Source organism: Wolffia australiana, chromosome 6, assembly GCF_029677425.1.
Source record: "Wolffia australiana isolate 7733 chromosome 6, ASM2967742v1".
Lineage (NCBI taxonomy): Eukaryota > Viridiplantae > Streptophyta > Magnoliopsida > Alismatales > Araceae > Wolffia > Wolffia australiana.
The window spans coordinates 3,894,163-3,922,161 of record NC_135840.1 but is presented as its reverse complement, the minus strand read 5'-3'; the positions used below and the strand labels follow the sequence as shown (position 1 = coordinate 3,922,161).

At 42.2% G+C, this 27,999-nt stretch overlaps 3 protein-coding genes across 4 annotated transcripts in view; 1 reads left to right on the top strand and 2 right to left on the bottom strand.

Annotated features, from left to right (window-relative positions):
- Positions 1-11,459: 11,459 nt before the first annotated feature.
- LOC144704641 (SPX (SYG1/Pho81/XPR1) domain-containing protein / zinc finger (C3HC4-type RING finger) protein-like protein) lies at positions 11,460-16,419 on the top strand. The gene is made up of 7 exons (XM_078577127.1): positions 11,460-11,654; positions 12,449-12,674; positions 13,616-13,860; positions 14,912-15,160; positions 15,249-15,386; positions 15,939-15,997; positions 16,082-16,419. Exons 1-7 carry the CDS (start codon positions 11,508-11,510, stop codon positions 16,188-16,190), a joined length of 1,173 nt encoding a protein of 390 aa, XP_078433253.1. The 5' UTR covers positions 11,460-11,507; the 3' UTR covers positions 16,191-16,419.
- The window catches only part of LOC144704639 (uncharacterized), a 30,813-nt gene continuing 19,022 nt past the window's right edge, over positions 16,209-27,999 (bottom strand). The window contains exons 6-9 of one of the 2 annotated variants that reach the window (XR_013581878.1): positions 21,275-21,355; positions 17,569-17,635; positions 17,138-17,493; positions 16,209-16,366 (exon numbers count right to left, since the gene is read on the bottom strand). Coding sequence is in view for 1 of the 2 variants with exons in the window: in XM_078577124.1 (XP_078433250.1) it covers positions 17,191-17,493; positions 17,569-17,635; positions 21,275-21,355 (451 nt within the window). In the remaining variant the exon portion in view is untranslated. Of the gene's footprint in view, positions 16,367-17,065; positions 17,494-17,568; positions 17,636-21,274; positions 21,356-27,999 lie in introns of those variants that run through there. The other variant, XM_078577124.1, reaches the window with a different exon arrangement.
- Positions 18,972-21,266, bottom strand: LOC144704640 (uncharacterized). The gene has a single exon (XM_078577125.1). The coding sequence runs from the start codon at positions 20,851-20,853 to the stop codon at positions 19,594-19,596; it is 1,260 nt and encodes a 419-aa protein (XP_078433251.1). The 5' UTR covers positions 20,854-21,266; the 3' UTR covers positions 18,972-19,593.

The following is a 27,999-nucleotide window of genomic DNA, read 5'->3' as shown; positions in this document are numbered from 1 at the left end:
ATTGAAGAACACCTTCTCCAATATCCAAAAATACCCTGGTTAGGAATTTGACCCATCTTATGATGGAAATATATGTAGCCAGAAAGCCAATCACACATTCCATATTTCGTTCCATTTTCCTTAATGTAACATATTTATTACAGTACATGTGTGATGCTTACAATGAACTCAATGAATACATGATCGGACTGGGCCCTTGGCGACGCTGCCATGACTGGGCCTGATCAGGCCTAATGGGGGCCATTCCGTAGCCTCTTTAGGACAGAAGTTGGAGTCCAGGGAAGCCTAGGGCAGGCCCGTTTTAGGGAGAGACCCTGTATTGGGCCATTTGAGGGAAAGTCGGGTCGGCCGGGGAAGGGAAACTAGCATGCGGCATGTTTCTCTCTAGAGCAGGCCCGCTAGCTCACACTGGTGGGCCTTCTTGCGACGGGTCGGGTCGTACTGTCCCACCCTCAGGGCCCGACTCGCTCTATGGCAGATGCCTTGGTCGAGGGGCACCCAGGATGAGCCTAGGTTGGCCGCCGTTGGGACGGCAACAGCGGCTCTGCCCACGTCACCCACAGCTACAACGGCTCTGCCCGCAGTGAACATGGTTGCGTCGGCTCCGCCCGTGGCATCAACGGCTTCAGTGGCTCCACTTGTAGCGCCCACTACACCGGTGGTCGTCATTCCCCCTGATCGAAGTGTCCCCAGGGCATCCCAGGGCGACCTAGGGTAGTGACCCTCGAGGTAGCGGCCATCACAGCTACAGCCATCGGGGCCGCAACTGTCAGGGCAGCGGCCGTCGAGGTGGCCACCGGGGCTGGGGGTGGCTGGTGGTCGGGCCACGGTGGAAGTGCAATCAAGCCCCAATCGACCCGCCGGGAAAGCCATTCTGGCAGCAATCAACCTGTGATGGACCCGTTCGGGCCGCGTCCGACCTGAGATGGTCGGTAGCTTCAAGCCGTAGTTGGCCCGTGGGGGAGGCTGTTCAGGCCGCGGTCTCCCTGGCCAGACTATCCTACCCCTGGGCCCGACTCGCCCTTGGGCAGACACCCTGGTCGAGGGGCCCTTAGGGCTAGCCAGGGGTGGCGGCCATTGGCGTGGTTGCGGCTCCACTAGCGGCACCCACGGTGGCAGCCTTGTAGTGGCCGCAGTTTCCCCCAGGTCAAAGGATCACCAGAGTGGGCTCAGGGTGGCGATCTCTAGGTGACGGCCTTCAAGCTAGCACTCATTGGGGCTGTGGCCATAAGAGTCGCAACTGTTGTTGAGGCCACAGCGACCTGTGGGCCAGCAGCCATCGGGATTACGGACGTTGGGGCTACAGCCTTCGATGCGGCTGCTATCGGGATTGCGATCGTTGGTGTGGCTGACGTCTGAACCACCGTTGTTGGCACCGCAGGAGGTGGCTTTTGAGGGAGCGGCAGTGCCAGGTTAGAAGGTGGAGGAGGCATCACCAGAGCTGGCTCCTAAGGAATCAATAATGGCAGATCGGAAGGCAGAGGAGTTACCTTTAGAGGCGGCTCTTGAGGAAGCGGTGGCAATGGATCAAATGGTTGCCATCCGCGTGGCAGGGGCGGCAACGACGGTGGAGGGCCTCGTGGCAAGGGTGGTGATGGCTCGAGCGAAGGAGTCGGGAGTTGAAGCTTCAGCTGAAGGAGCACCCACTCAAGCTACTCTTCCAAGCGCTGAAGGTGCAACTCCATAGTCTGCTCTTCCAGAAATTGAAGGCACGATTCCATAACCTCCGGGAGAATGGCTCTGATAACAAATTGTACGAACCTGCTGGTTCATATCAGGGAGAAGACGAGAAGGGAGGGAGAAGGCACGGGATGGTCGTCGGCGTGCGGGGATGGACTATGGCAAGTGGGGACAGGGGGAGTGGACGTCGCCTACGAGAGGGGTATGGCAGAATGGACATCGTCGGAGGGAGCAAGACACATTCTTGTGATACTTCTTCGCTACCCTCCTCAAGGGAGGAATGCTCTATTTAAAGGGATTACAAAAATGTACATATGACCTAAATGCCCCTATTGGGCTAAATGATGAAAGAGACCCTAGATATGTTGGGGTCGTATCAAGATGATTGAGTGGTCAAGATGGGATCGTCCACCTGTATTAAGAGGAGACAGCTCAAGGAAGACGATGCAATGAAATCTTTGACCAAGGCAATGAAATATCGAAGAAGAGTTCTCTGATGATTTCTTGAATGCATTAGTACTAACTCAAATGACGATTAGGGTTTGGCAGTTGACCATACCTTGAGTCATCCTAGGATTGTCAAGTGGATGAGGGATTATACGTACATAGTAACCGATGACGAACAGGTTCCATGAGCGAGTCGATACACACTCTTTTGTATCTTCTATAGCGCGAGGTGTAGCTCGGCCCCCCACGTGTTGGAGACTCAACCTATCGATTGGGTTAAATCAATCTGACGTTAATTAATATGTATGATGATATAGTTAATTAGTTTGGAAGGGTCATAAAGGTTATTAGGCCGCTAGAGTCATTAGCTGGAATGGTACATGGGCCTAGAGGGTCACATGCAAATGGGTTTTTGGGCGTCCAAGGATATACTAAAGTTTTTGAGATTTTTATGAAAAATAGAACAAGGCCCTTAACAAAGATCACCTAGGCCATAATTGTTCACGAGCCTTCCCCTTCTTCTCCTTTCTCCCCATGACTCATCTCCACTCCCAATGTGATCGGGACGATGTAACGACGACGATGGAGGATGAATGGGGCTCGTCAACGAGAAGGAGGAGATCTGATGTGCCGAGGACCACGTGGATATTTCTAGAGGCTATACACTTGGACAGTTCGATTCGTCTCGCTCCGAACCAAAGAAATCAAGTATGCGATCCGTGCACATGTTCTTCATTTAATAATTTTATTGATGTCGTTGTGATTTCATTTAAGTCTTCCATTGGGCAATGTTTTGATTTTTTTCGTCCATGCCAAGGCCTTGAGAACCCAACACTTTTTTTTATCCTTGTTCATCCCTATTTCCAAGTGATTTGCTTGGGGGGCATTCACACAAACACTGTTGGGGAACATCATAACCTTGAGACAGATACCCCTGATTAGCATTAAGGATTAGCCTAAGCAGTCTTACAAATAATTATGTCTCCCAATTTCTTCTACCCCATTCCCTAGTTAGAAAAATCCCAGGTTGCTTTAAAAAGAAAAAGATAAGATATCTAAAGAACTTAATACACCCCGCTCTTAGGTTATTCCTTAGCCACTTAAAACTAATGGTTATGTTTGGAATAACTTATATGTTGAATGAAAACTAGAAAATAGTTAGGAAAAATATATTTTAGAAGATATTATCCTTAAGTTAGCTGATGGCAAAAATTCCATCAGGAAATCTTATTTCCCATGTAACTTAATTCTCACAATTATGGATCCTATGGTTTTGGTTTTATATGAAAATCAATGTCTTGATAAAAAAGATCAAAATAACCCTTCATATTTTTTATGAGGGTGAGGTTTCTCTCTTGTTTGTTATATTGAGATTTCACAAGGAGAGAGATGAGTAATAAACTTGTTGTGTAGAAAATTGCTATAAAAGGGCCCAATAAGGAATGGTATTATTACAAAATTATTTATGTGTAAAACAGTATTGTGCATGAAATTAGAGAGATAAATTAAGAGAGGGAAAATTCATTCAATTAAGACAGGATATAATTCATTTACCAAAATTTGGTGTACCAGACCAATGATTTATCTCGTTGGCATAATCATGAAAGGAAAGATGGCATTGTATCCATGAAGATATTCATCTAGTTCATGTGAAAGACACATAACTCAACCCGTAAAATTTTATCTCCAGATGATATGACTGATCAGGTGTGATATGATGTTCAAGACAACTGAAAAAGGTATATCCAAATCCAAAGTCACCTTATGAAACACTTAAAATTAATCACTTTTGAGCGACTTTTCAAGAAGCTACTATAACTATTTCTTGGGTTGATGTCACACAAAATATTTCTTCGTATTCAAATTTTATAAAATAGCTTTAAGCACCTGCTAAGAAACATATAATATGAGAATATGAGTTCAATTTTATTGAATAAGATCCATAGAAAGAGAATGGACCTAAGGGCTCCTTTGATTACATATCAGGTTGGAGGAAACTAAGTTTAGTATATCTCTTTTACATTCTGGCGTTAGTGAAAATGTAATGCCTGATGTTCTTTATGATAAATTTAAATTTAGAAATTAAGAGTATATTCTATCATAATTGAAACTAGCTGATGGATCTGTGAGAGTGATAACATAAGATTAGGTCAATAAAAACATCTTTTATGCTTCATTTTTACCGCTTATTTTTAGGTTTGCATTTTGACGATTTTCCATTTAAGGACAAAATGAGAAACTTCTAATGTGTTTTCCTAATATATGTGTTATATTTATATTACTTATTTTTTAGCCTAAACCCACTTGACTCAGAGTCAAGTGGATTTCGCACATCTCGCTGGAGTTTTGCCTGAAATACATGACGCACATGAATAAAATAGTGAATTTTGGATGCAAGTGGGAGGAAAAGAAAATCCCAAGCCACTTCTTAGGCAATAACAAGAAGCCCAAGACATGCCCCATATCATAAAAATAGGTCCAATACATTAGAAGTCAATTCTTTAGGCCCCAAAATTTTGTGTAACAAGCCTAACCGCCTGAAAATTTCAGCACACATGCAATGTTCAACGGTATTTCAACTATTGTTAATTACCTTATTCCTCTAAAAATCCCCCATAATCCTATAATTCACAATAAATCAGTAATGAGTATTAAAAAAAATATTTACTTCCTTTTTAAAAAATATTCTCAACTAGTTTTCCTTCATTTTTGTGACTTTGCTCCATAGAATATAGCTAAAAATACAAAATATAAATCATCTCTAAAGGTATTTGAAATTTATTTCAACCTACATTTTCTCTCTCATTACCTGCTCCTTTGGGATTCTACTAAGCAAAATTTTATAAATACCATTGCATCAATCCTAGCCTTAAAATGATGTATTTTCACCCAAATTTTGGTTTATCAGATAACCATATGAAAAGCACAATAAGTGAGAGTAAAAATTGAGAATTTTATTTTTTTGACTTCTTTTGTAAAAGCAAATATGAGACTCAAAGGAAATTTAAATCATACGCTCATTATCTTGGGTAGGCCTTCTTAGCCACGGCGAAAATGACACAGATTGGGATGGAGGCTCAGTCAATTTTAACCTTGTAAATGAAAAAAGTGACTAGGTTATATCTAAAGACACAATGGCATAAATATTTATTTCATTTTTTAATAGGTTCAACAGATTTATGCTAGTGTAGTTTGATGGAAGATGATGATTTTGATTATGATACTTGCAGCTATGATTTATTTGCTTTGAATGATGGTCAAGTCATGAATTAACATTGACTTGAACCACCAATACACTTACCTTCATTTAATCATTAGCTTAAAACGCAGCTTTTGTCTCTTAAATACGTTTTTAATGAGTTGGTAATTATTATCACGTTATAATTTTTTTGAAAGAATGTTATGTTATAATATAATCACATTTTTATTTATACAAGGAAAAGTGCTTTACTTAACAACCAATCATCTTATAAATCTGTGATTGGATGGAAATTTATGGCACCAAAGGGATTAGCCTAAACATCTTTGAGCTTATAATTTTTTTTGAAGAAATTTTTAAGCCCAACATACAAGTTCAGATGTGCAAAAACTCATATGATTGAGTTTTTCAATTAGAAAATCATGAAATAATTGATCGCTGTATTTATTTATGCCTTTTTATTTAGTACATTGGTAAATACACAGTACCTAAGAAAATGGGGATTACTTTGCATATAACTAAACATGGTGAGGGTATTGAAACAAGTTTTTTTTCCATTGGAGAGTATGCATTGATTACTCAAAGCTTAATTTAGTGACAAAGAAATCCCATTATCTCTCACCTTTTATTGATCAAAATTCTTGAGAATCTTTTTGGGAAAATACTTTCTGGATGGTTCTTCAGACTAACAAAAATGATATTCATAAAAGTTTCTAAGAGAAAAAAATTCACTTACCGGTTGGTATTTTTTGTTTTATAATCATGGCAGTTGGTTTGTTTAATTCCCCAGCTACCTTTTAAAGATGCCTGGCAGCCATGTTCTCCAACTTATTATGTGATTATCAAGGTTTTTTATGGATGAGGTCAGCATTTATGCTTTTTCCAGATAAAGAAGGTTCTCATTTAGGAACCTGATTGGAGACTTCCATATCAGATCATGTGAGACACATCTGATTATGCTATTGGAGCAGTTTTCGGGAAAGGACAAAACAAGATGCTCATGAAAATATATTATGCTAGTAAGTCCTTGAGAGAAGCTCAGGTCCACTACCAAACTATTGAAAAGGAATTTTTCTCTGCTATCTTTGTTTTAAAAAAATTTAGATATAATGTGTCGGGTCCTAAAGTAATTTTTTTTTTATGATCATAGTGATTTAATTTTTTAATCAAAAAATAAACTAAACCAATCCTTATGGGGTGGATATTATTGATACATGATTTTTCCTTTAAAATAAAAGATAGGTTTAGGGTTGATTAACGGGGTACCAGATCATATATGTAGGTTGTCTTCTGAATCATCTACCTTGACAATGATGCATTTCCTGATGAACATATCATAGGCCTTAATGGTAAAAACGTACCATGGTTTTCACCTATATTAAATTATAGTTTAACATGTCAATTACCCAATTCTGGGAATTATAATGATTAAAAAATAACTAATATTCACTTTTATTTTTATGATGAATCAGATTTTTTCATCAAGGAGTCGACCATATCTTCAGGAAGCGTGTACCAGAGGAACATGAAAGGAGGATTTTACTATCTTTTCATTCATTTTTTGTGGGATTCCTTATTCTCCTAAGATCACTACATTTAAAGCCACGATGTTTAATGTGTCAAGCTGCATTGAAAATCAAGGGGAGCGATAACATGCCACTATAAACTATGAATTGATGTAAACATTTTGATTTATTGGGCATTTATGTCATGGAACCATTTCTGATTTTGAAGTCATCCCCATTATATAAAATGATCATGACATCATATTCAAATTCATTCAGAAATATATTTTCTCTAGGTTTGGATGTCCCAGGGCGATAACTACATATGGTTTAGTCATTTCAATGATAATAAAATTTTGGTTATCATTGAAGAAAAGTGTAGAGGGACACAAAATCACAACTATTCATCGCAGCCAAGTACATGGACAAATAGAGGTAATAGAAATATTAATAAGATTATGAATAAATTAATGAGACCCTGAAATATAATATGATGCATAATTGGCTTAAAGGACTGCTTATAAGATACCCTTACGGATTCCCCCTCTTAGGTTAGACTTTGGTAAATATTTTCAACTTTCATTGTCATGTCATCATTGCAGCATTTTGACTGCATCGAGAGTAGAGGGAAGCCAAAGGGAGAAGGGAGCAGAAGGATAGGCACCTAAAGATTTTTGTCCAGGGAGAATTTTTTTTAGGGCTTTCTAACATTTATACTTGATATTATTTTTCATAAAAACCCTAAATTCTAATTATATCTTCCAACGCTCAAAAGAAAATTTAAGGGTCAAACCTCAAATTGGTTCGATTTGAATTCTCCGGATCATACCCTAGAGTATATATATATAATTTCAAACAATATAAATAATATGAAAATGAAAATAATATTAATGAGAAAATAATAATAAATTATAAATGAAATACATAAAAATATAAAAGATTTACAATCAAACTTATTTCTCGATTCAATAGAAGCCAAAAGAGGTTAATACGGTACCCAAATAATGATAGATATGTCAAAAGCAGGTCAGATTACGCCCATTACTAATCCTAAATAGAATGTCATGACATAGGGATCCATATGTAAACATAGTATCTATTTTTCATACAATCTAATGACCCTCTCTCTCTCATTATGAGAATGTACATAACCTTATTAAGGTCTGGTCTGATATGGAATGAACATATAATCTGATATCAAGTTGATTCCATGATTATAAGTCCATAATGCCAGCACCTTCCCATTTTGGCTAGAATAGATCTACTAATTCTTTTATTCCGGTTAGTAAGTAGGATCTTGAACTAAGAAATAGACCCTCTAGGCATATGTATCAGTATAGCTAATGATTTTAGTGACCCAATATCCTTTGTTGGCCTACCTAATTAAGTATATATATCAACACATAAATTAATTAACCAAGGATTTATTTAACCCAATTGATAGGTTGAGTTTCCGACCCGTGAGGTGCCCCATAAACCTTATGCTCTTATCAGTACAAAGGATATGGTTAACTATCAAACCCTAATCATACTCACATATGAAAAAGACTAGATAGGGTAATTCTATCTGCATATTTTGATATCCTTTTTTAGCATCCATTCAATAGAAATATTTAGAGCATAGGATTAAAGAACCTATATCATTGTATTAGCATCTCATCAGAATTCACTTAGCCATATCATGTATTCAAGGAATTAATTTTAAGAACCACACATGCATTATATGAATGTACTGTATCAACGGACATTGGAATGAAATGTGGAATGTGTATTGGCTTGTAGTCCATATATATTTCCATCGTATAGAAGGTTAGTGGAGGCTTTTGGTGAAATTCTCATTGATAGTAATAGTTAATGAGATAACCAGTTATTGAATTCCGAAATTGTATAAATTTCTCAGGAAAAATTATTATTTGGTAATCACAAAAAGTGTGCAGTATTTATTGTGATTTAATTTGTTTAATTGTTTCTGAGGAATGTGTTTAGCCTTACCCTACCAGAATTAGGGTACTCATGAATGTACTAAACATAAATCATGCATAAAGTTAGATGTTTCGTAGTTACCTACCTTTCATTATTGATTTATTAAAAGATTTAGTTCAAAGTGTGGGTTATGTTTGGACTGATGATACCTAATGGCTTTTGAAAAATACAAAGAAAGATAAACACAATGTGTTTTATTAACACAAGTCTTGTAAAAAGTCAACAAGGAAAGATAATGATAAATTAAATCATGAAAGACTCAGATATTATGATAAAGAGATTTTGTACTCGAAGATTTAAAAAATTTAAGATGTTATTTTTTATGTCAAGATTGTACTTTATTCTGATGACTAAACTTTCAAAAAGTTTAATTCTCCAATTTTTATGCATGGTCGAAAGGTTTGTAAATGCAAGTATCCTTTATGTACATGAGAATAAACTTAACAGAATCTCTGTTTCACATTCTGAAGTAGTTGGCTTTGAAATTTTGAAGCAGCTTTATCCAAATTGTATCAACTTTTTGCAAAAATATTTTGTATGATCTATGACTATCCTTGCGTCAAACTGATGTATATTATCACGAGGGGATAAGTATAGAACGTCTTAGGATGGAATTGGTAAGAATTGCATCAAAGGATTATCTTCGAGTCAACATGATCTTTCTCAGACGTTGTTGTGGATACATTTTTAAAAATGGTTCATTTCACATCATGTTCAAAATTTGAGATACATGTATTTTTAAAATTATTTTAATTGTCCCTAGGTTATAGTGTATGGTGTAAACAAACGTCTATATGGGATCTAATGGTTGATGAACATTGACATAAAATAGGGACTAAAATATGATAAATGTGTCATATTTTAAACCCCATAGAATGGATGCTATCATGATCATATATTAGTGGTCGTAGATATATTTTTGAAAAGGCTACATTTCATACCATGCTCACAAAAACGTGTGACGCATTAAAACTTTCAATCTTTTAGTTTCATGAGATTACTCAAAATTAATTTTACGAGTTATTTTCTGAAAACTCCATAGCATATAATGGGAACTAAACTAAAACAAAATTCAGCTTTCCACCCACAAAACAGAACGGCAATTTAGTCAGTTATTTGTTATTCCATTTCCGCCCCAAGGGCTCCCATTTGGACTTGGTCATCAGTCACAAAGCATGTAATTTTTTTTCTTTCCCATTTGAGGAGCAGGACAGAATGGATGATGGAATGGACAAAGTAGGATTTCAAACATACTGAAAATCACCAACACCTGATGAAGGAAAATAATGTAACAGACGATGTGAAGGTTTCTGATCTGTTTTTTGTTCCAAGTTTAGGGAGATGACTGATGACAATTTGGGATGGTAGGCTATCATTTGGAGGTCAGGGCAGATGACTGATGACAATTTCCGATCACAATCTGAGGTCAGGACAGATGGTTAATGACAGTTAGGAATGTTGGGCTCCCTTTTTGAGGCTAAGAAGGATTATTGACAACAGCTATGTACAACAGGCTCCCATTCTGACGTCACGACAGGTGATTGAAAATAATTAGATATGGTAGGCTTCCATTCCAAGGCCAGGACAGATGACCGATGACAGTTAGTGACGATACACTCCCATTCTGATGTGAGGACAGATGACTGCTGACAATCAGGGATGGTACACTCCCATTCCGAGGTCAGGACAAATAACAGATGACAGTTGGGGACAGTAGGCTCCCATTTTGAGATCAAAAGGGGTGACGGATGACGATCAGTCATGGTAGGCCCCATTGTGAGGTCAAGAGGGATGACTGATGACAGTTACAGATGGTAGCCTTCCACTCTGTCTCCCTTGAAGGATTAGGATGATGGATGACTGATGACAGTTAAGGACGGTTCCCTGCCTCCATTCCAAGGTTAGGAGAAGTGATGACGGATGACAGTTAGGGCTGGTAGCCTCCCTCCGTTCTGTTGCCTCTCCAAGGTTAGGATAATGGATGACGAATGACAGTTAGGGATGGTATCCTCCCTCCATTCCGTTGCCTTTCCAAGGTTAGGATAATGGATGATGAATGACAGTTAGGACTGGTGGCCTCCCTCTGTTCCATTGCCTTTCCAAGGTTAGGAGAATGGATGATGGATGACAGCTAGGGATGGTAGCCTCCCTCCGTTCCGTTGCCTTTCCAAGGTTAGGAGAATGGATGACGGATGACAGTTAGGGATGGTAGCCTCCCTCCGTTCGGTTGCCTGTCCAAGGTTAGGATAATGGATGACGAATGACAGTTAGGATGGTATCCTCCCTCCGTTCCGTTGCCTCTCCAAGGTTAAGGTAATGGATGACGAATGACAGTAAGGAATGGTAGCCTCGCTCCGTTCCGTTGCCTCTCCAAGGTTACGATAATGGATGACGGATGACAGTTAGGGACGGTAGTCACCCGTTCTGCTTCCATTACAAGTTGAGAAGGATGACGGTTACGGACAGTATCACCCGTTCTGCTTCCATTGCAAGGTGAGACGGATGACGGTTAGGGACGGTATCACTCGTTCCGCTTCCACTACAAGGTGAGACGGATGACGGATGACGCCTAGGAGCGGAACGGATGATGATGCGCAAATCTATGGACTAATTTAAATGATTGTATAAGATGAAGATAGAAAATAGAATAAGATACTAAATTAGAGCAACTGAAGACGCCCGTTGCGCATGGAATGCTCACTGCCCATCGGATCTCCGCGTCAACCGGGCAATCCGCGTCCTCAATCTCCGCCCTCGCCTTGCTAATTCCTCTTTCCTTTTTCCTCTCCATCACCTCCGCCTTCCACCGCCGGCGATTCCATCGAGAAGTCTTCATCCGGGTACGTCTCCCCTTCTCCTGCTTCGGAAATCAAGCCTGGGATCGTAATTTTTGGATTAGTGTTAGGGTTTTTTTGTGTCCTATGGTGTTAGGCTATCATGCAGAAGCTTTGATTTTTTACCATTTCTTGGGGATTTTTTGCTCTGCAGTTTTTTCATGCCACGAACATGATCGATTTAGTTATAAATTTAAAATCAAAGATTGGTTCCGGGCTCAATGAAACAGTATATTCTACTTCTTGATGGGTCTCCGGCGAATTTCTTTAATTTATAAATTTTTGAAAGTTGCGCATTAAGCGGATGTGCAGGAAATATTGATTGCAATTGGCTCCTCCTGATTCATTTATAAATTGATAATCAAAGATTAGTTCCCGGCTCAATGAAAAAGTAGAATCTACTTCTTGATGGGTCGCCGGCGAATTTCTTTAATTCATATGTTTTTGAAAGCTGTGCATTAAGCGGATGTGCAGGAAATCTCGCATGCAATTGGCTCCTCCTGATTCAGAAAATCAGGGTTAGGGTTAGGGTTAGGATTTCTTTGGCGCAGGGAGTGCCCTGCAGCGTTAAGTTATAATTCATGGGTTTTAATTTTGAAGTCTGCAATTTTTTCATGATCGCTTTTATTAATAAATTTATACATGTATGGAGTGTGTAAAATTAAATATTGATACCCAGTCTGAATTTTATAAAAAAAAATCTACCTCTTGAGGGGTTTATGGAGATTTTCTTTAGTTCATACAAATTACAAAGTGTGTAAAATTATTTAATACCAATTACGAAGTTGTGCATGAAACAGAGGTGCAGGAAAATCTGGCATGCAGTCGACTTCGAGATGAAGTTTGGGGAAGTATTAAATGATTATTTGCACGGAGGACAAGAACAGTTTTTGAACAAATGTTCATACGTGGAGTATAAACGATTAAAGAAAGTACTGAAGAGCTGCCGAATTTGTCGATCATGCCATGAAAAAGGAGAAGAAAATCCAGGATCTTCACAAACATATGAATGCGACTCTTGTTCTGGTTTGTTTCTTTCAAGTTTATTATTTTTCCTTTTTGGAGTTTTTTGTAATTAGAAAAGGGAAAGTTATAATTCTGGATGTGTTTCTGTCAAGTATGTAATCACATGAAAAAGGAAGGAAAAAAATCCAGGATCATCAGAAACGTATGAAGTTAATCTTTTTTTTCTTTCAGGGTTTTTTTTGTAGATTTTGCTCTTTCATATTGAAAAGGCAAATTTCATGAACAACCAACAATGAAGATGGAATTTTTAGTTTTTCATTATATGATTCTATGACTTGGCAAAAATCCAAGATTCTACGAGGGTTTTTCTGTGTTTTACCCTTTTCCATGTTGATTAAAGTCAAGTTTCTGAAAAAATACTGCATGGTATCCTGTCATGGATGTGATTATTCTTTCAGGGTCTTTTTTAGTAGATTTTACGCTTTCAAATTAAAAAGGCAAATTTCATGAACAACCAACAATGAAGATGGAATTTCTAGTTTTTAATTATATGATTTTTTACTTCAAAAGAATATATATATATATATATATATATGATTCTATGACTTGGCAAAAATCCAAAATTTTATCAGTGTTTTTCTGTGTTTTTCCCTTTTCCTTGTTGATCAAAGTCAAGTTTCTGAAAAAATACAGCATGGTTTCCTGTCATGGATATGATTATGTATTTGAAGTAGATGGTAAGAAATTTGAGTTGATTTATAAAGTATTTTGAGTGATATATCTTCAAATATTACCTGAGGGTGGCTTAATTCATATTTAAAGTAAGTTTTAAACAATATCCAATCAGCTGAGGACAAATATTTTTTATAAAAGGGCGGATTTTACATTTTTCATGTTTTTTATAAAAAGGACAGATATTTTCCCCAAAGTTTGAAATATTTTTTATAAAAGGAAGAATGAATATGGAAGTTAGAGTTAACTACATTTTTTATTTATTTTAGCATGTGACAAGGCATTTTTCGATGAATTGGCGAAAGAGGCTTCGGAGATATCAGGGTTTTTCACCTCAAGAGCGAGGCATCTCATCCATCGCCATGATTCTGCCTCACTGGGCAGATATTTGTTGTGCCTCCAGCATTGCGTTGCAAATGAACAACAGACTGTTTTCCAACAAGGGAAGATGCTGATAGATTATGTGACCATAAATGCCACTGCAGTGAGAAAAATACTCAAGAAATATGACAAAGTAAGTCGTGTCATTTTTATTTCAAATTACACTTTGATAATTATGCATCCAAATACCCTGAATTTTGGGGAAAAATACAGAAGAAAAATGACAAAGTGATATCGTTATTTTTTAAAAAAAGTACTTTGATAATTATGTACCCGAACACCTGAATTTTGGGAAAAAACACTCGAGAAAAACGACAATGCAAGTCGTATCATATTCTTTTTTTCAAAATATACTTTGATAAGTATGTACCCAAACTCCCTGAATTTTGGGAAAAAAACTCAAGAAATATAATAAAGTCGTACCATTTTTTTCAAAATATAGTTTGATAATTATGTCCCCAAAAACCCTGAATTTTGGGGAAAAATACTCAAGAAACATGACCAAGTTAGATCTTTGATGATCATGTATTTCGAGAGCTATGAATTTAAAAATTTTCTAGATAATGTCCTAAGCGTCCAAGTGAAAATCTGTATAGGGAATGGATATTGGAAATTTGTAATATGACATCGTTTTTGTACTGGTTTAGGAGATTCCCTTATCCCATAGGATCATATCAGTATTTTTTCATAGAATGTTTAAAAGAATGCATCAGAATGTCCGGCTGATTATTTTTCGCAGGTATGAGTTGATGAGTATGTAGTGAAACACGCTGGACGTTAAAGTACTCAAGAATTTGATAAGATCCCCATCATATCTAAGACAAGTTTCATCATTTTCAGCTCAATACGATCATTTTAGCCTCTTTCTACTATGGTCATATTTCCCTTAAAATAAGACTCCCCTCCCTTTAGAAGGGGAGTCAAAGAAGTTTAATCAAGTTGGTTCCTCTCTGTCTCCTTCCTTTCTACTATGGTCAATACGACAATCATTGCCCCCGTCACAGGTTTTTGTCAGAAATATAACAAAGTCAGTCATATTTTTTGTATAAAGACTTCTCGATAATTACGTAACGTAGAGCCCAGAATTTTAAAAAAATACTCGATGAGCATGAAAAATCAAGGCATATCGTTTTTTCTACGTACCAATTTGTGATTATGCATCCAAAAAATTTTCAAAAAATCAGGTTCACTGCTCTGTCAACGGAAGAAAATTTAAGATGCAATTGCGGGCTCAGCAAATAGAACCTCTGCAATCACCATGGTTAATAGAGCTTGGAGCACTGTGCATGAGGTTATATGGACCGCATATTGAAGGATCCAACATGTTCTTCCAGCAGCTCTCATGTGATCTTACAGAGTCAGAGCCGGCAGTTAAACTGATACTCTCCGATTCCATTGAGCTAAAGTACAGTCTAACATGCGCCATCTGCTTGGTAAGAGAACATAAAATAGAAAATTGTATTCATCTTTTTTCCTTAAATTGTAGTCCTAAGAGTATTTTCATTGTTCTACTTCTTCAAGGAAATGGTTTTCCGTCCCTTTGCCTTGGGCTGTGGGCATCTTTTCTGCAAGAGTTGTGCATGCTCTGCTGCTTCTTTGCTCTTCTTTGAAGACCTAAAAGCTGCATCTCCAGAAGCTAAGTGTCCTGTATGCAGAGCCGTAAGTACTGCACTGATTACGACTTCTCCCTGTTATTCTTTTATGATTGATCATGATAATTTTAGAGCATCAATTTGGGTTTGTGAAATAAAAAAGCGATGGCGGGTTCCTAGTTTTTCCATGGTTTTCTATTTTTCTTGATATCCAGGTTTTGGGTTTATTCACTGTGCCAAAATTCAAAGTCGCAAGATTTCTATTAGGATTCAACGGTTCATAGACTGAGTGAGAGCTAAAACACCTAAGATCTACTTTTTAAAAATGCCCCTCTGGCTCTGTGGGTTCAAACCCGGAGGGTGCCAAATTATTTTAAAAATACCATCACTTCATCTCCATCCCTCAAAACCAGTGGAGGAAAGACTGATCCTTAAATCCATTTCACATTCCTTACCTGTTGATCGTCTTGGGATATTTACCCTGCGAAATTTTAAGGTCTTTGTGTGATCTTTGTCTTGGGTATAAGTACTATACCCATGTGAGAATTGGCCAATTCTAATGTCACCAGTTCTTTTTTGCTTCTGAATGGACTAATCAGCCAAACTGTTACTTGTGCAGCCGGGCATCTACGCCAAATCGATGCACATGATCGAGCTAGACTTGCTATTGAAGAAAAGGTACCAATATTCTGTAAACTTTTGCTGTCATGTCCTTTTTTATAAATTCGGAAAAATTGATTCTTCTTTTTTCCCCTGCTCCAGTTGCCCAGAGTATTGGAAAGACAGGAAGAGCGCAGAACGGGTTGAGCTAATGAAACAGTCAAAACAGTACTGGAATATGCAGACTAAGTACATGATTGGCTACTACTAAAGACATTATCCTCGGATATCACAAAAGGCTTCATTTTCATTTTCAATAAAAAAGAAAATAAAGCAGAAATCTGTTCAGAAATTACAGCCTTACAAAGTGGCGCAGGGTTAGAAGCAGAGAAACTTGAAATCTGCGGCCTTATCCACTGGAATAGCTAAACTTGTGTGCGTGTAAAACTACATAAAAGGATATTGAAATAAAACTTATATTCTCAAGTGATTTGGGACTTTACTGCTTGAGTTAAGGTGGAAAAATATATAAAAAAATCAAAACCTGAACCCAGTGAAAAAGGTTGAAAATATGAGCACAAGTACAAAAGGGCAAATGAATTCCTTACGCGAGATTTTTCTAGGGAAATTAGGAAAAAAAGTTACGTACACGTTTACTTATTGCCAGAATAGGAAATAGGGATTCCCCAGGTCCACACACACAAACACCCCATCCCCAACCCATTTGCATTCCGATCAAAATTTGATCACATGAAAACAAAGAGAGGCAATTCAATATCATTTTCAACTAAGAAACCTTGAGAGAATAATCAGGATTTTGGCGCCCCATCTGGGGAAACCTGAAAATAAATTAAGGATTTTCCAGATCCAAATTCCACAACAGAACCCACTCCCCCTTTTTGTTATCAGATCAAAAAGGCGATCATAAATACAAACTGAAAATGGCGGTTAACATCATTTCAAAAAAGAGATTGAGAGAATAATCAGGGGTTTGGAACAACCCTCGGGGGAAAAAACCAGAAAGTTTATAATTAAGAACATGTATTTAGCTCACAAAAGAATATTTGGGATTTTCTTTGTACACATACCACAATTGAACCCCCCCCCATCCCATCAAAAAGACTAATCACATCAAAAAACAGCTAATGCCAGAAAATAAATCAAAATAATATAAACTGAAACCGACCTTTTGTTTCTTTTTTGAAACATAAAACCGACCTTTTGTAGTAAACATTGATCAAAGTAGGATCAAGAACCGATCCAAGATGTGCTCAAGAGTCGCCCTTCCCACCATCATCTTCACATATAGGCTGAGGCACACCGAAGACCCAGTCCAGGACGTTCAAATACTTGGACCTGAACACCTCTCTTTCCTGGGAATAACAATGCATGATGATGGCAGTGGCAAAACTGAACACAATCACATCTGCCCGTTTCACTCTGTCTGCATGAACGGCATAACCGGCATCAGCCAGCCATGAGAAGAAGCTCTCAATGGCCCGGGCGAAGCAGTACAAGGAAATTTCAATCCTCCTTGTCTTTTTCTCAATGGCAAGGGCAAGCCCGGTAGGAAACTGAACAAAATCTTCCAGAATTAATTGAAAATTAATTGAGTCGTAATGGAGATTTTTTCAAGGTTCTCTTCTCACCGTGGCCAGGATTATCAGAGGGGTGCTGCACTTTTCAAAGATTCTGAAAAGAGTGCACGTCCAAACCCTGCCAAAAAAACAGAGTTTTAGTGAGGTTTTAAATATTTTTTGTGTTTTTTGTCCGGAGAAGGCATCTGAAACCGTTGAAGTGGCAGATGCTTAAGAAATGGCAAACAGAAGGGTTAAAAATGATTTGTATTTCTATGGATCCCATCTGTTATGTTTCGGAACAGTTATGATTACCATAAGACCCAAACGAAGGCCCAGGAATAGGGTTGGCTGTGAGATGCAATGTGAAGTTTCACACCAAATGTGCGAATATTTAATTGCACCAATACCTGTACAGTGCGAATTTTCCCGGAAATTCGCATCACACACTGCACAAAATGGCACAATCCTAAGTGCGTGTGTGTGAGTGTGAGAGAGAGAGAGAGAAGACTGATTGGGATAGAGAGAGACAGAGTGATTGAGAAGAGAGATAAGGAGTGGAGCGAGCAAGAGAGAGAGAGAAAAAGAGAGGAGCGAGCAAGATAGAGAGAATGGGGAGAAGAGTGAGCAAGATAGAGAGAATGGGGAGAAGAGTGAGCAAGAGAGATAGAGAAGAGACAGAGGGAGAGAGAGAGAGAGAAGCCAAAGGAAGAGAGAGCAAAGAGCCAGAGGGAGGGAGCAATTTTTCATATTTTACCTTATTTTTATAAAAAATCGCACGCATCCGCATAAATCGTACCTCTATGCTTTATGCAGTGTGGTTTCTCTGGAGGGTGTGCAATGTGCGGTTCAAAATTCGAACCACACCACTCGCCACAGTAAATTGGACGATTTGCACAACCCTACCCATTTTTGTCTGCAATCTTCACTAATGGAGGTCCCAAAACTATTGTAATAATGCGATAACATAAAGATTAGAATAGATGCAGCTGAGGAACATTGGAATTTTTAATCAGAACTGAGAGATCCGGCTCAATAAAAGGTATCTTCATACTATATCAGAAATATGTTAAGCATCTTCTCGAATATACCAGCAAGATAATATTCCCCAACACATATGTCCATCTCAAAATTATGGAGAAGATGAAATTGTGAAGAGTAAAAGAAGAGATACAAATGAGAGAAGCAAGGCTGCGGGAGAAGTCCACCACCCTTGGAGTCGATCAGAGTAGAAGAATAACACTAAATTCAAATAGGTAGACTACAATTTTATAGGTAGACCAAACCCTAACACAAACTATAAAAGAAAAACCATAAAAAGAAAAGTAATAATACTCCGTGTTAGTTCCAACAGTATTTATGAATGATTCAGAAGTTGTACTCCGCTCAACAAGTATAATGTTATCCCGAAAGTATGTTATCCAGGAAGAAATATATTTTCTAAGCTACATATGGAAGGTAATTGTTGAAGAAGATAAAATGGATAGAACTTTGTTACCTAGAAAAGAAGGGATACATGCCCTTATATAGGGCTGAGAGAGAGAGAGTATTAGAGATTTATCAATGTGGGATTAAGAGAGGGAACCCTTAGTGGGCTAAGGTCTAGTGGACCTAATAGGCCACACCACCTATTTCCCAACACTCCCCCCCAAGCTGGAGCGTGGATGCTCGTCATCCACACCCAGATTGTGATGTAGTAGTAGGCGGTGTAGAGCGTGGAGCAGGATGGTTGGAAAGATGGCAGAAGCGGTGGGAGCACCAGGAGGCATCTGGTGGAAACCGAGGCGACGAGGCCGCCGGAGGCTGCTGAGGCAGCCAAGGCAGTCGGTGGTGGCCGGAGGTGACCGAGGCAGCTGAGGCAACCAAGGCATCTGGTGGAAACCGAGGCGACGAGGCCGCTGGAGGCTGCCGAGGCAGCCGAGGCAGTCGGTGGTGGCCGGGGGTGACCGAGGCAGCTGAGGCAACCGAGGCATCCGGTGGAAACCGAGGCGACGAGGCCGCCGGAGGCTGCCGAGGCAGTCGGTGGTGGCCGGAGGTGACCGAGGCAGCTGAGACTGCCAAGGTAGAGCTGAGGATGGCCGACGAGGGCTGTCCAAGCTAGGGCGGCAGAAGACGGCCGGAGAAGGCCGGTGACGGCCAGAAAAGGTCGGAGGAAGCCCGAGGGCAACCGAGGCGGCTGGAGGCACCCGAGGCAGCCGTAGGCGCCAGAGGTGGCGGAAGAAGCCTGGGAGTGCCGTGGGACAGAGATCGCCCGAGGGATGCAGATCGCACGCAGGAGATCGCCAGAGATGATTCGCAGAGGGCCGCCGGAAGTCGCCAAGGGCGACGGAGGCCGTCGAGGGCAGTGGAGGCGGAGGTGCCAGCGGAGGCGGAAAGGGCCGCCGAAAGTCGCCAAGGGCTGCCGACGCGGAGGCTCCGGCGGCGGCGGAGGAAAGAGCCTTTCAGGCAGCATAATTCAGACGAAGTCCCTTTCGGGCATTTCGTCGAGCAGGTTCTGGGCGCGGCGGCAGTCCAGGAGACAAAGTCCCTTTCGGGCATTTCGTCGAACAGGTTCTGGGCGCGGCGGCAGTCCAGGAGACGAAGTCCCCCTTGGGCATTTTGTCGAACAGGTTCGGGGCAACGGCAGGGCAGTGCAACTGCGGCGGACAAGGGCGGCAGAGGCGGGGGCGCCGGCGGCAGAGGCGGGGGCGCCGGCGGCAGAGGCGGCAGTGCGGTCGGAGGTGCGGCGCAAGGGCGGCCGATAGCGGCTGGCAAGGTGGCCGGGAAAGGCGGCCGGCAGGGCAGCCGGTGCGACCGGCAGGGCGGCCGGCAGGACGGGCGGCAAGGGTGGACGGCCGGAGGGCGGCTGGACGGCGGGAGGGCTGTCGGAGAGCAGCTGGATGGCCAGAGGGCGGTTGGACGGTCTGAGGGCCGTCGAAGGGCCGTGAGGGCGGCTGGGCAGCTGGACGGAGGGCCGCTAGAGGGCCGTCGGTGGACGGTTGGACGGCCGGCCAGAGATCCGCTGGTCGACCGTCGGATGTTGGCCGGAGAGGCAGCTGGAAGGGCACGCGGCCGGTTGCCGCCGCACCTGGAGAAGGTTGGCGGTGGGCAGCAGCAAAGCAACGTGCTCGGAGAAACCAGCGCGCGGTCGATTGGCCACTGCCGCGCCACGAGAGGGCGCCCGGCCAATCGCCGTCGTCGCGCCGGTGGAGACCGGCGGTGAGGAGAGGAGGCGACGAGGAGGAGACTAACCTTGGAGCGACGTCGCTCGGAGATCGCCGGAGGCTGAGCAGCGAGGATCGCTGGCGGTGGAGCGGCATACATTTCTGGTGCCGGAGGCTGAGCGGCGAGGATCGCTGGCGGTGGAGCGGCATACATTTCCGGTGCCGGAGCGGAGAGAAAAACTTTTAAACCAAGGGAGTTAGGGTGGCGGAGGTGAAACCTCCACCACCCTAGGGGAAGAATGATTTCAAGAACCCTACATAACCTGTGGCTCTGATACCATGTTGAAGAAGATAAAATGGATAGAACTTTGTTACCTAGAAAAGAAGGGATACATGCCCTTATATAGGGCTGAGAGAGAGAGAGTATTAGAGATTTATCAATGTGGGATTAAGAGAGGGAACCCTTAGTGGGCTAAGGTCTAGTGGACCTAATAGGCCACACCACCTATTTCCCAACAGTAATATTCCATAGTCAACTGCATATTAACCTCCAAAATCGACTTTTTTCAAAGTGTGTTAGCTGGAAGATGACTACGGTCACATATAGGTCCAAAACGACAGGGTATAGAAATTACCAGGCAGATGAGCAAAATACAGATAGAAACAAGCTGGATCTCGCAGTGCCAAGAAGGCTTTTCCACAAAATTACGTAAGGCCTGCATTACATTGGGGCAACAAAGACAGCTAAGATTTACAAAAAACAAACGGCCATGTTGCCAAAAGAAATGAATAAAATATAGATGTGAATGCAATTTGAATTATAAATTTAAACTGTATATCAGAATGAGAAATAGATATAATTTTTTTTGTTATTTTAATTTCAAATTCAATTATTACTATCTTATTAAATTAATTCGTTATTTACTCATGTTACTTTGCCAAATTTCAAAGAAAAGGCACAAGGATATAAACAGCTGATGAGATCGTACATCCCATTGGTTATCGGAGGAAGAAGAGAGACGCAGTCCCGGTCACGAGCATATGGGGAAGATATCAAAAATAACCTCCTGATGGAGGAATCACGGTAAAACATTGCACTGGGCCAATGTTTGGATGGGCAGAGTGGGAGATAAGGGAATCCTGGGCTCACAGTTTTAAAAAGTGGGTCCAAACGGGGGGAGAGGTTAGTTCTTATTTCTGGATTCTGAAGCAGGCAACGAGGTCGGCGTCTTTTGGAGGATGCAGGTGGATCGACCTTGGATCGTTCTTAAAGAGTGTGGACTGGCAAAGCATGACAAGGAAGCAAAAAGAGGTCAGCAGCTTGGAGGGTGGTCGACAGCACTGTGTGAGGATGGAGCTGTTCCGGGTTTGTTAATAGCATTCTGTCGATGATCAACAGCTTCCAGAAAGAAATTGACATTGCTGAAAACAACACTTTCCCAAGAACAGAAAAATGAAGCTGATATGATCCTGGAACTTATTTACGAGGAGAGACAGCCCAGCATCATTCAGTAAAGGGGGAGCCCTTTAGGAGTCAAATCGACCCCATGAATATGAGGGATCTGTGACCCAAGGCAGCTGGATAGTTGTGAGTTCTTCATTCATGAGCTCTCCCATATCTCTCTCTAATTGTTTTCCCCATGAGCCAACGTCCCATTTCTAAGCAAGGTGGGAGAAGGTATTCCAGCAATGTAGCATTCTGCAAACACTTTTACTTTCCCTCTCTCAGTTCTGGTGATGTCCCATTCTGAGGAGCCGTCTATTCTCTCTCTCCCCGTTCTCCCTTCTCTCACGTGTGACAATTGAGACAATGGTTGAAAAATTATATTAAACACATTGGGTAGTTTTGTACATGTTGGAGTCAAATCAAAAGCATTCATAATGGTTAATTAATTGAAGCCATACATCTGATTTTATTTTATTTTTTTGAAAGAAGGTAGGGCAGGCCACCTGGAAACCGGTGGTCTACCTATTCCATTAAAAAAACAAGCATAATGTACATATCATCTACAGACATGGCCATGGATGGCCGAGAGGAGTTACCCCCCCAGCCCCTAAAAAGATACTAAAGACTCAATGTCCGAGAGGACGCTGTCCACCGATGCTGCCCCGCCTTTGAACACCACATCATTTCGATGCATCCATACCGCCCAGAGTATCGCCAATATTTTCCCCCAGTCCGCTCAGTGCCGGTGTCTACCCCTCATGAGTGACGTCCAAAACGCGGTGTCGGAGGAAATATCCACCCCGTGGACCCGCTGTGATGCCCATACTCCCCTGGCAAATGGACATGTGCAAAAAAGGTGTGAACAGTCTTCCTCCCCCCCGGCACACAGAGGGCACGAGACAGGCTCCATTGGTGCCCATCGCCTGCGATATACCCGTGCGACCACTCGCCGTCTCCTCAACAACCACCCGAACAGGCGCACCTTTAAGGGGATTTTTTGTTTCATTATGTGGTGACATGCAGCGCCGGTGGAGTTGTCGTCCCTCACTTCCCCACGGATTTTCAAATAAGCTGCTTTTACTGAGAAAGGTGGCTCCCGCCATGCCCACCCGTCTCGGGATGCTCCAGAGGGGCTAAGATAGAGTATGAGCTCGTGCATCCTCAGCAACTCCACGAACCGTTCCTCCGACAGCGACCTAGGGAGGTTAGGGACCCACGCCCCGTCCCAGCATTCGCTGACGGTGATATTAGGGTTCCTTGCCAGCGCAAAAAGCCTCGGGAACTGTGTCTTCAGGGGGCGTTGTTTTGTCCAGTTGTCTGCCCAAAACCGGAACCGTTCACCGTCCCCCAGCTGAGGACACAGATCGAAAAAATCCCGGATGTGGGGAATGGTTTGCCTCAGGCTACGCCAGAATGGGGATTCTCCTCTCTTTTGCGCCCAACCCCTCTCCCAATTCAACGGCGGATCATACGCATCCCTTAAAACTTTGAAAGCCAGCCCTTCCGTCGATGACATCATCCGTTCAACCCATTTGGCGAGCAGTGCAAGATTCATGGACTCTAAATGAAGAATCCCCAGTCCTCCCTGTTTCACGGGTCTACATACCACATCCCAGGCCACTAGGGGTATCCCTCCTGTGCCGCCTTAAACATGTACAGGTAGAAGATAGAAGATAGGTAGAAGATAGGGATAGCAGAGAGCACCGATCTCAGCAGTACCAGGCGACCCCCACGTGATAGTATCTTACTTTGCCAGCCCTCCAACCGCCGCTCCATCTTATCAACCACTGGTTGCCACTCTGACGATAAGATCCGTCTCCCTGTGAGCGGGAGCCCCAAATAACGCATCGGAAGCGAGCCTCGCGGTGTACCTAGCGCACCAGTGCATAGATTCTCCTCGTCAGCAGATAAACCGAACCCCACGAATGCTGATTTTTCCCGATTGAGACTTAGTCCCGAGAAGTCCGCGAACAAATCCAGCAAAGACGAAACGGTGTGAGCTTCTTTCACCGAACCTTCCATAAAGAAGGTCATGTCGTCTGCATACTGGAGCAAAGGAATGCCCCCCGGATAGCTTGCCGTGTGAAAGCCTCTTAATAGGTCGTGCTCGCCCACCTTAATGGTACAGCTAGCCAGAGTGTCTACCGCCAGGACGAACAAAAGTGGAGCTAGAGGGCAGCCCTGCCTGACTCCTCTCTGTGGGTGGATCCATCCTCCTTCTGCCCAGCCATTGACCAAGAGCGCAAAAGAGTGGGATTTAACACATTGTCGCACCCATGTCACCCACCTCTTGGGGAAACCCCTCCTTCGCATGACGGACCATAGGAACTTCCAGTCAAACGAGTCATAAGCTTTCGCGAAGTCCACCTTCCACATAAAACCCTTTGTCCCACTTCTTTTCCATGCGGAGATGATCTCTCCCGCCACCACTGCGCTCTCCTGCAATTGCCTACCCGGGATGAAGGCCGATTGGAACGGACTAATTAGATCCCCGATGATCCCCCTCAACCGGTTGGCCTATACCTTGGCAATGATGAGATAGATGGAATTCGACGAAGCAATGGGTCTGAAATCCCCCACATTCACTGCCCCCGTGCACTTGGGCAGCAGAAATAAGTATGACCGGTTAAGTCTTTCCAAGCCAAACTTGCCCCTCTGGAACTCGTTCAAGGTATCCATCACGTCAGGGCCGACAACTTCCCAGAATTCGCTGAAGAAAAAGACTGGGAAGCCGTCAGGGCCCGGAGCTCCCTCTCCATTCAAACCCTTGATCGCCGTCCTCACCTCCTCCGCACTGAAAGTCCTCACTAGCTCATCTTGTTGTGTTTGTGATAATCGGGATACCCCCGGACCCTCCCATCGCCACTGGTTTCGGGGTCCTCACTTAGTTACTGTTTGGAAATGGCCCGCTAGTGCTGCTCCCACCGCTTGTGCCCCTACAAACTCTTGATCCCCCACTTTCACTGTGGAGATGTGATTTGACCTCCGCCTTCCATTCGCCACCATATGGAAGAACCGAGTGTTGGCATCTACCTCCCTCAGCCAAATCTGCCGCGATCTTTGCCTCCAATCCATCTCAAGCTTCTTATCCTCCTCCTCCACCACCTCTCGACATGTTTTCCTTTCCTTGAGTTCGTCTTCTAACAGGCATCTTGTATCTTCAATGGCGTCGAAATGTTGGACCCTCAGTAAGGCTTCATCCCGTCTTCGGCGTCTTCCCTCTCAAATCTGTCTCTTCACCCCAATGAGGTAATGGCGCAGGCCCGTCAACTTGGTGGCCAGCCTCATCATGGCTGAGCCCTGTGAAGAGTGACCCGTCCACCATGCTATCACCTTCTCTCTGAAGCCCCTCTCGCATAGCCACGATCTGTCCAATTTGAAGTAGGTGGGTTTAACCTGCCCACCGTTATCCTGCCATATAATTGGGGCGTGATCAGATAAAGGTCTGGGGAGAGCTCGTACATCTGCTAATGGATGTGCCTCCAATAGGTCGATCGAGCACAGGAATCGGTCCAAGTGGGAGAGCGTGGTAGGACCTCTCGGACTACGCCATGTGTAGTTGCAATTCAGCGGTCCCATTTCTTGCAGTCCTGCCCCCGAGATGAATGCCCAGAACGCCTCTGATCCTGGGTCCTGCCTGCCCAAGCCATTCGGTCTATCGCTCGACTCCAGGGTGACGTTAAAATCCCCGCCGAACAGCATTGGGGACTCCTGAAAGAGAGAGGTGACTACCTCCAATTCCTCCCACAATCCGTGACGTCGGGCTGCGATGACCGGACCATATACTGATGCCACCATGCATTGGAATCCGTCACTTCTTCTCCGTAGATTAACAGCCGCCAAGTACTGTCCTGTCCACGACCCTTCCTTAGCATAGGACGCCGTGTTCCATGCCACTAGTAAGCCCCCTGACCTGCCCGTGGCATTTACGGCCACAACACCCTCCAGAGAACCCCTTCCCACCGAGTTCCATACCTTAGTGTCCCATCTCTCCAACATCGTCTCTTGTAGGCACACCACCTCCGCTCCCCATTGACGCAAATAGCTGCCCACAACTCCCCATTGACGCAAAGGCCGTGTACATTCCATGAAATTAACCTGGTGCAATGTATCACACAGATGCTTCAAGGATTTTCTAGCTCTATTTTTACTTGGGATGAAAGGGGGAAAATATATCAAGTAAAGAGCGGGGTATTTTTGTCTCACTTATCACAAACTAGCCTTCTTTGCATCCTAGATCAATTTATACACAGCGGAACTTGTCTAAAGCTCTTGGAATTTTTTGTCGAAAGAGTAGAAGCATTGAAAACTGGTTTCCCTACCTTAGAGGCTTTTGCTGGTTCTGTTTCGTCATGGCTAAAGGTACCTATCCCTTTGGTTATTTTGGAACTAATTAATGGGAAATTATGTTTCTGTGCATTCTATGCCACACACAGTTATTTGAAATATTTTTGGGAATTGTCTTCTGGTGGAAAGAGGCTAAGGGCAAGGGCATTGCTCGAGGAAATGAATTTGGCCAGGTCAGATTCAGAGAGCACAGCAACTCTTTTGGGGTTGACACATTCTTTATCAAGGTTGGATTTTTATGCTTCCCCTTTGACCTTTCTTTGAGGTGTAAATTGACATGTATTGATAGCTTCTCTCCGCATATACCCTACTTTTGTAAACAACAGTTTTTGTTTTCCTCACATTAAACTGTTGGCTACTGTTAAAGTTTTAAGATATTCGTGAGGGACATTGCTGCTAATTTTTTTGGGCTGATGCAACAATTTTATGAAATATATTTTGATCGTAATTTTTGTCATTATAGGATTTTGAAATTCCGAAAAATTAAAAATGAATTCCAATGCAAGAAAACAAGTGAAATCAATTGAATGAAATGGGATTGATCCAATTGGATTAAGCGTTCCACTTGAGGAATGAAAAAAAGGACGTGGTCTGGGCTGATCCATTTTTTTCTGCAACCAACGTGGACTGCAAAAAAGCTTAGTTTCCATGCCTTTAAGAGTAGCCATACATCTGATTAATTGAAGCTAAAAACACATTCCTAATGGTTAAAAGTATGAGACCTGAAAAAGACAAGCGATGAAACAGAAGTCAATTGTTTTAAACCCAATGAGATGAAAAAAAGGGTTTCCGTATAGACTGGAGCATATGATGATGATACAATCCTCAACCCTAATTAAGGGCAGACTCGTCCGAATCCCCTGCATTTATCCTAGTTATTCTTCTTGTCTCATTTTTATATTTCTGATCTCGACAAGTTGTAAGCAAACACTTCTACTTTGGTATAATTAAGATCTCCGATTTGGTCGATTGTTCTTGGAATTCCTTGGTGCATATTCGGAGTCCTAACAGATGCGGCACAGATCGATGTTAGCAATGTCAACCTTCAATCCAAGAGGTTATCCCTTCAACTTTATCAGCATATGATGTTAGTAAGATAATGTTAGCTCCCCCACCCCCAAACCAGACAGGGATATTTCTGGTATTTGTCCTTCGACACGTTCCCTTTAAATACATGTGGCCCTTTTAGGAGAGCAGACAAAAAGTCCGTTGTGGAATTGGATTGGTGATCTTCTTAGAGGAGACATAGCTGCCGATCCAGGCCAGTTGCCATTTCATTTCTTTTAATTTCTTCTCCATCTCTCTCTTCATTTCCTTTCAAGAACCCTCTTCTGTAGAGTTCTATGCCAGTATCACTATCAGGAAAAAAAAAAAACACTTCAACATTGTGTGGACAAAATGGTATGATTTTCTTTAGTTCTCTTCCTCCACCCACTGCGGTAAAGCAGAACACCAAGTCAGTGATAAGTCTTTCAATCAAGCTTTAGCAGCTTGAACGTCAAAACCATGCCAGCCTTTATCAACCGTAATAAATCATGCCAAAATGCAATAAACCATGCGATGAAG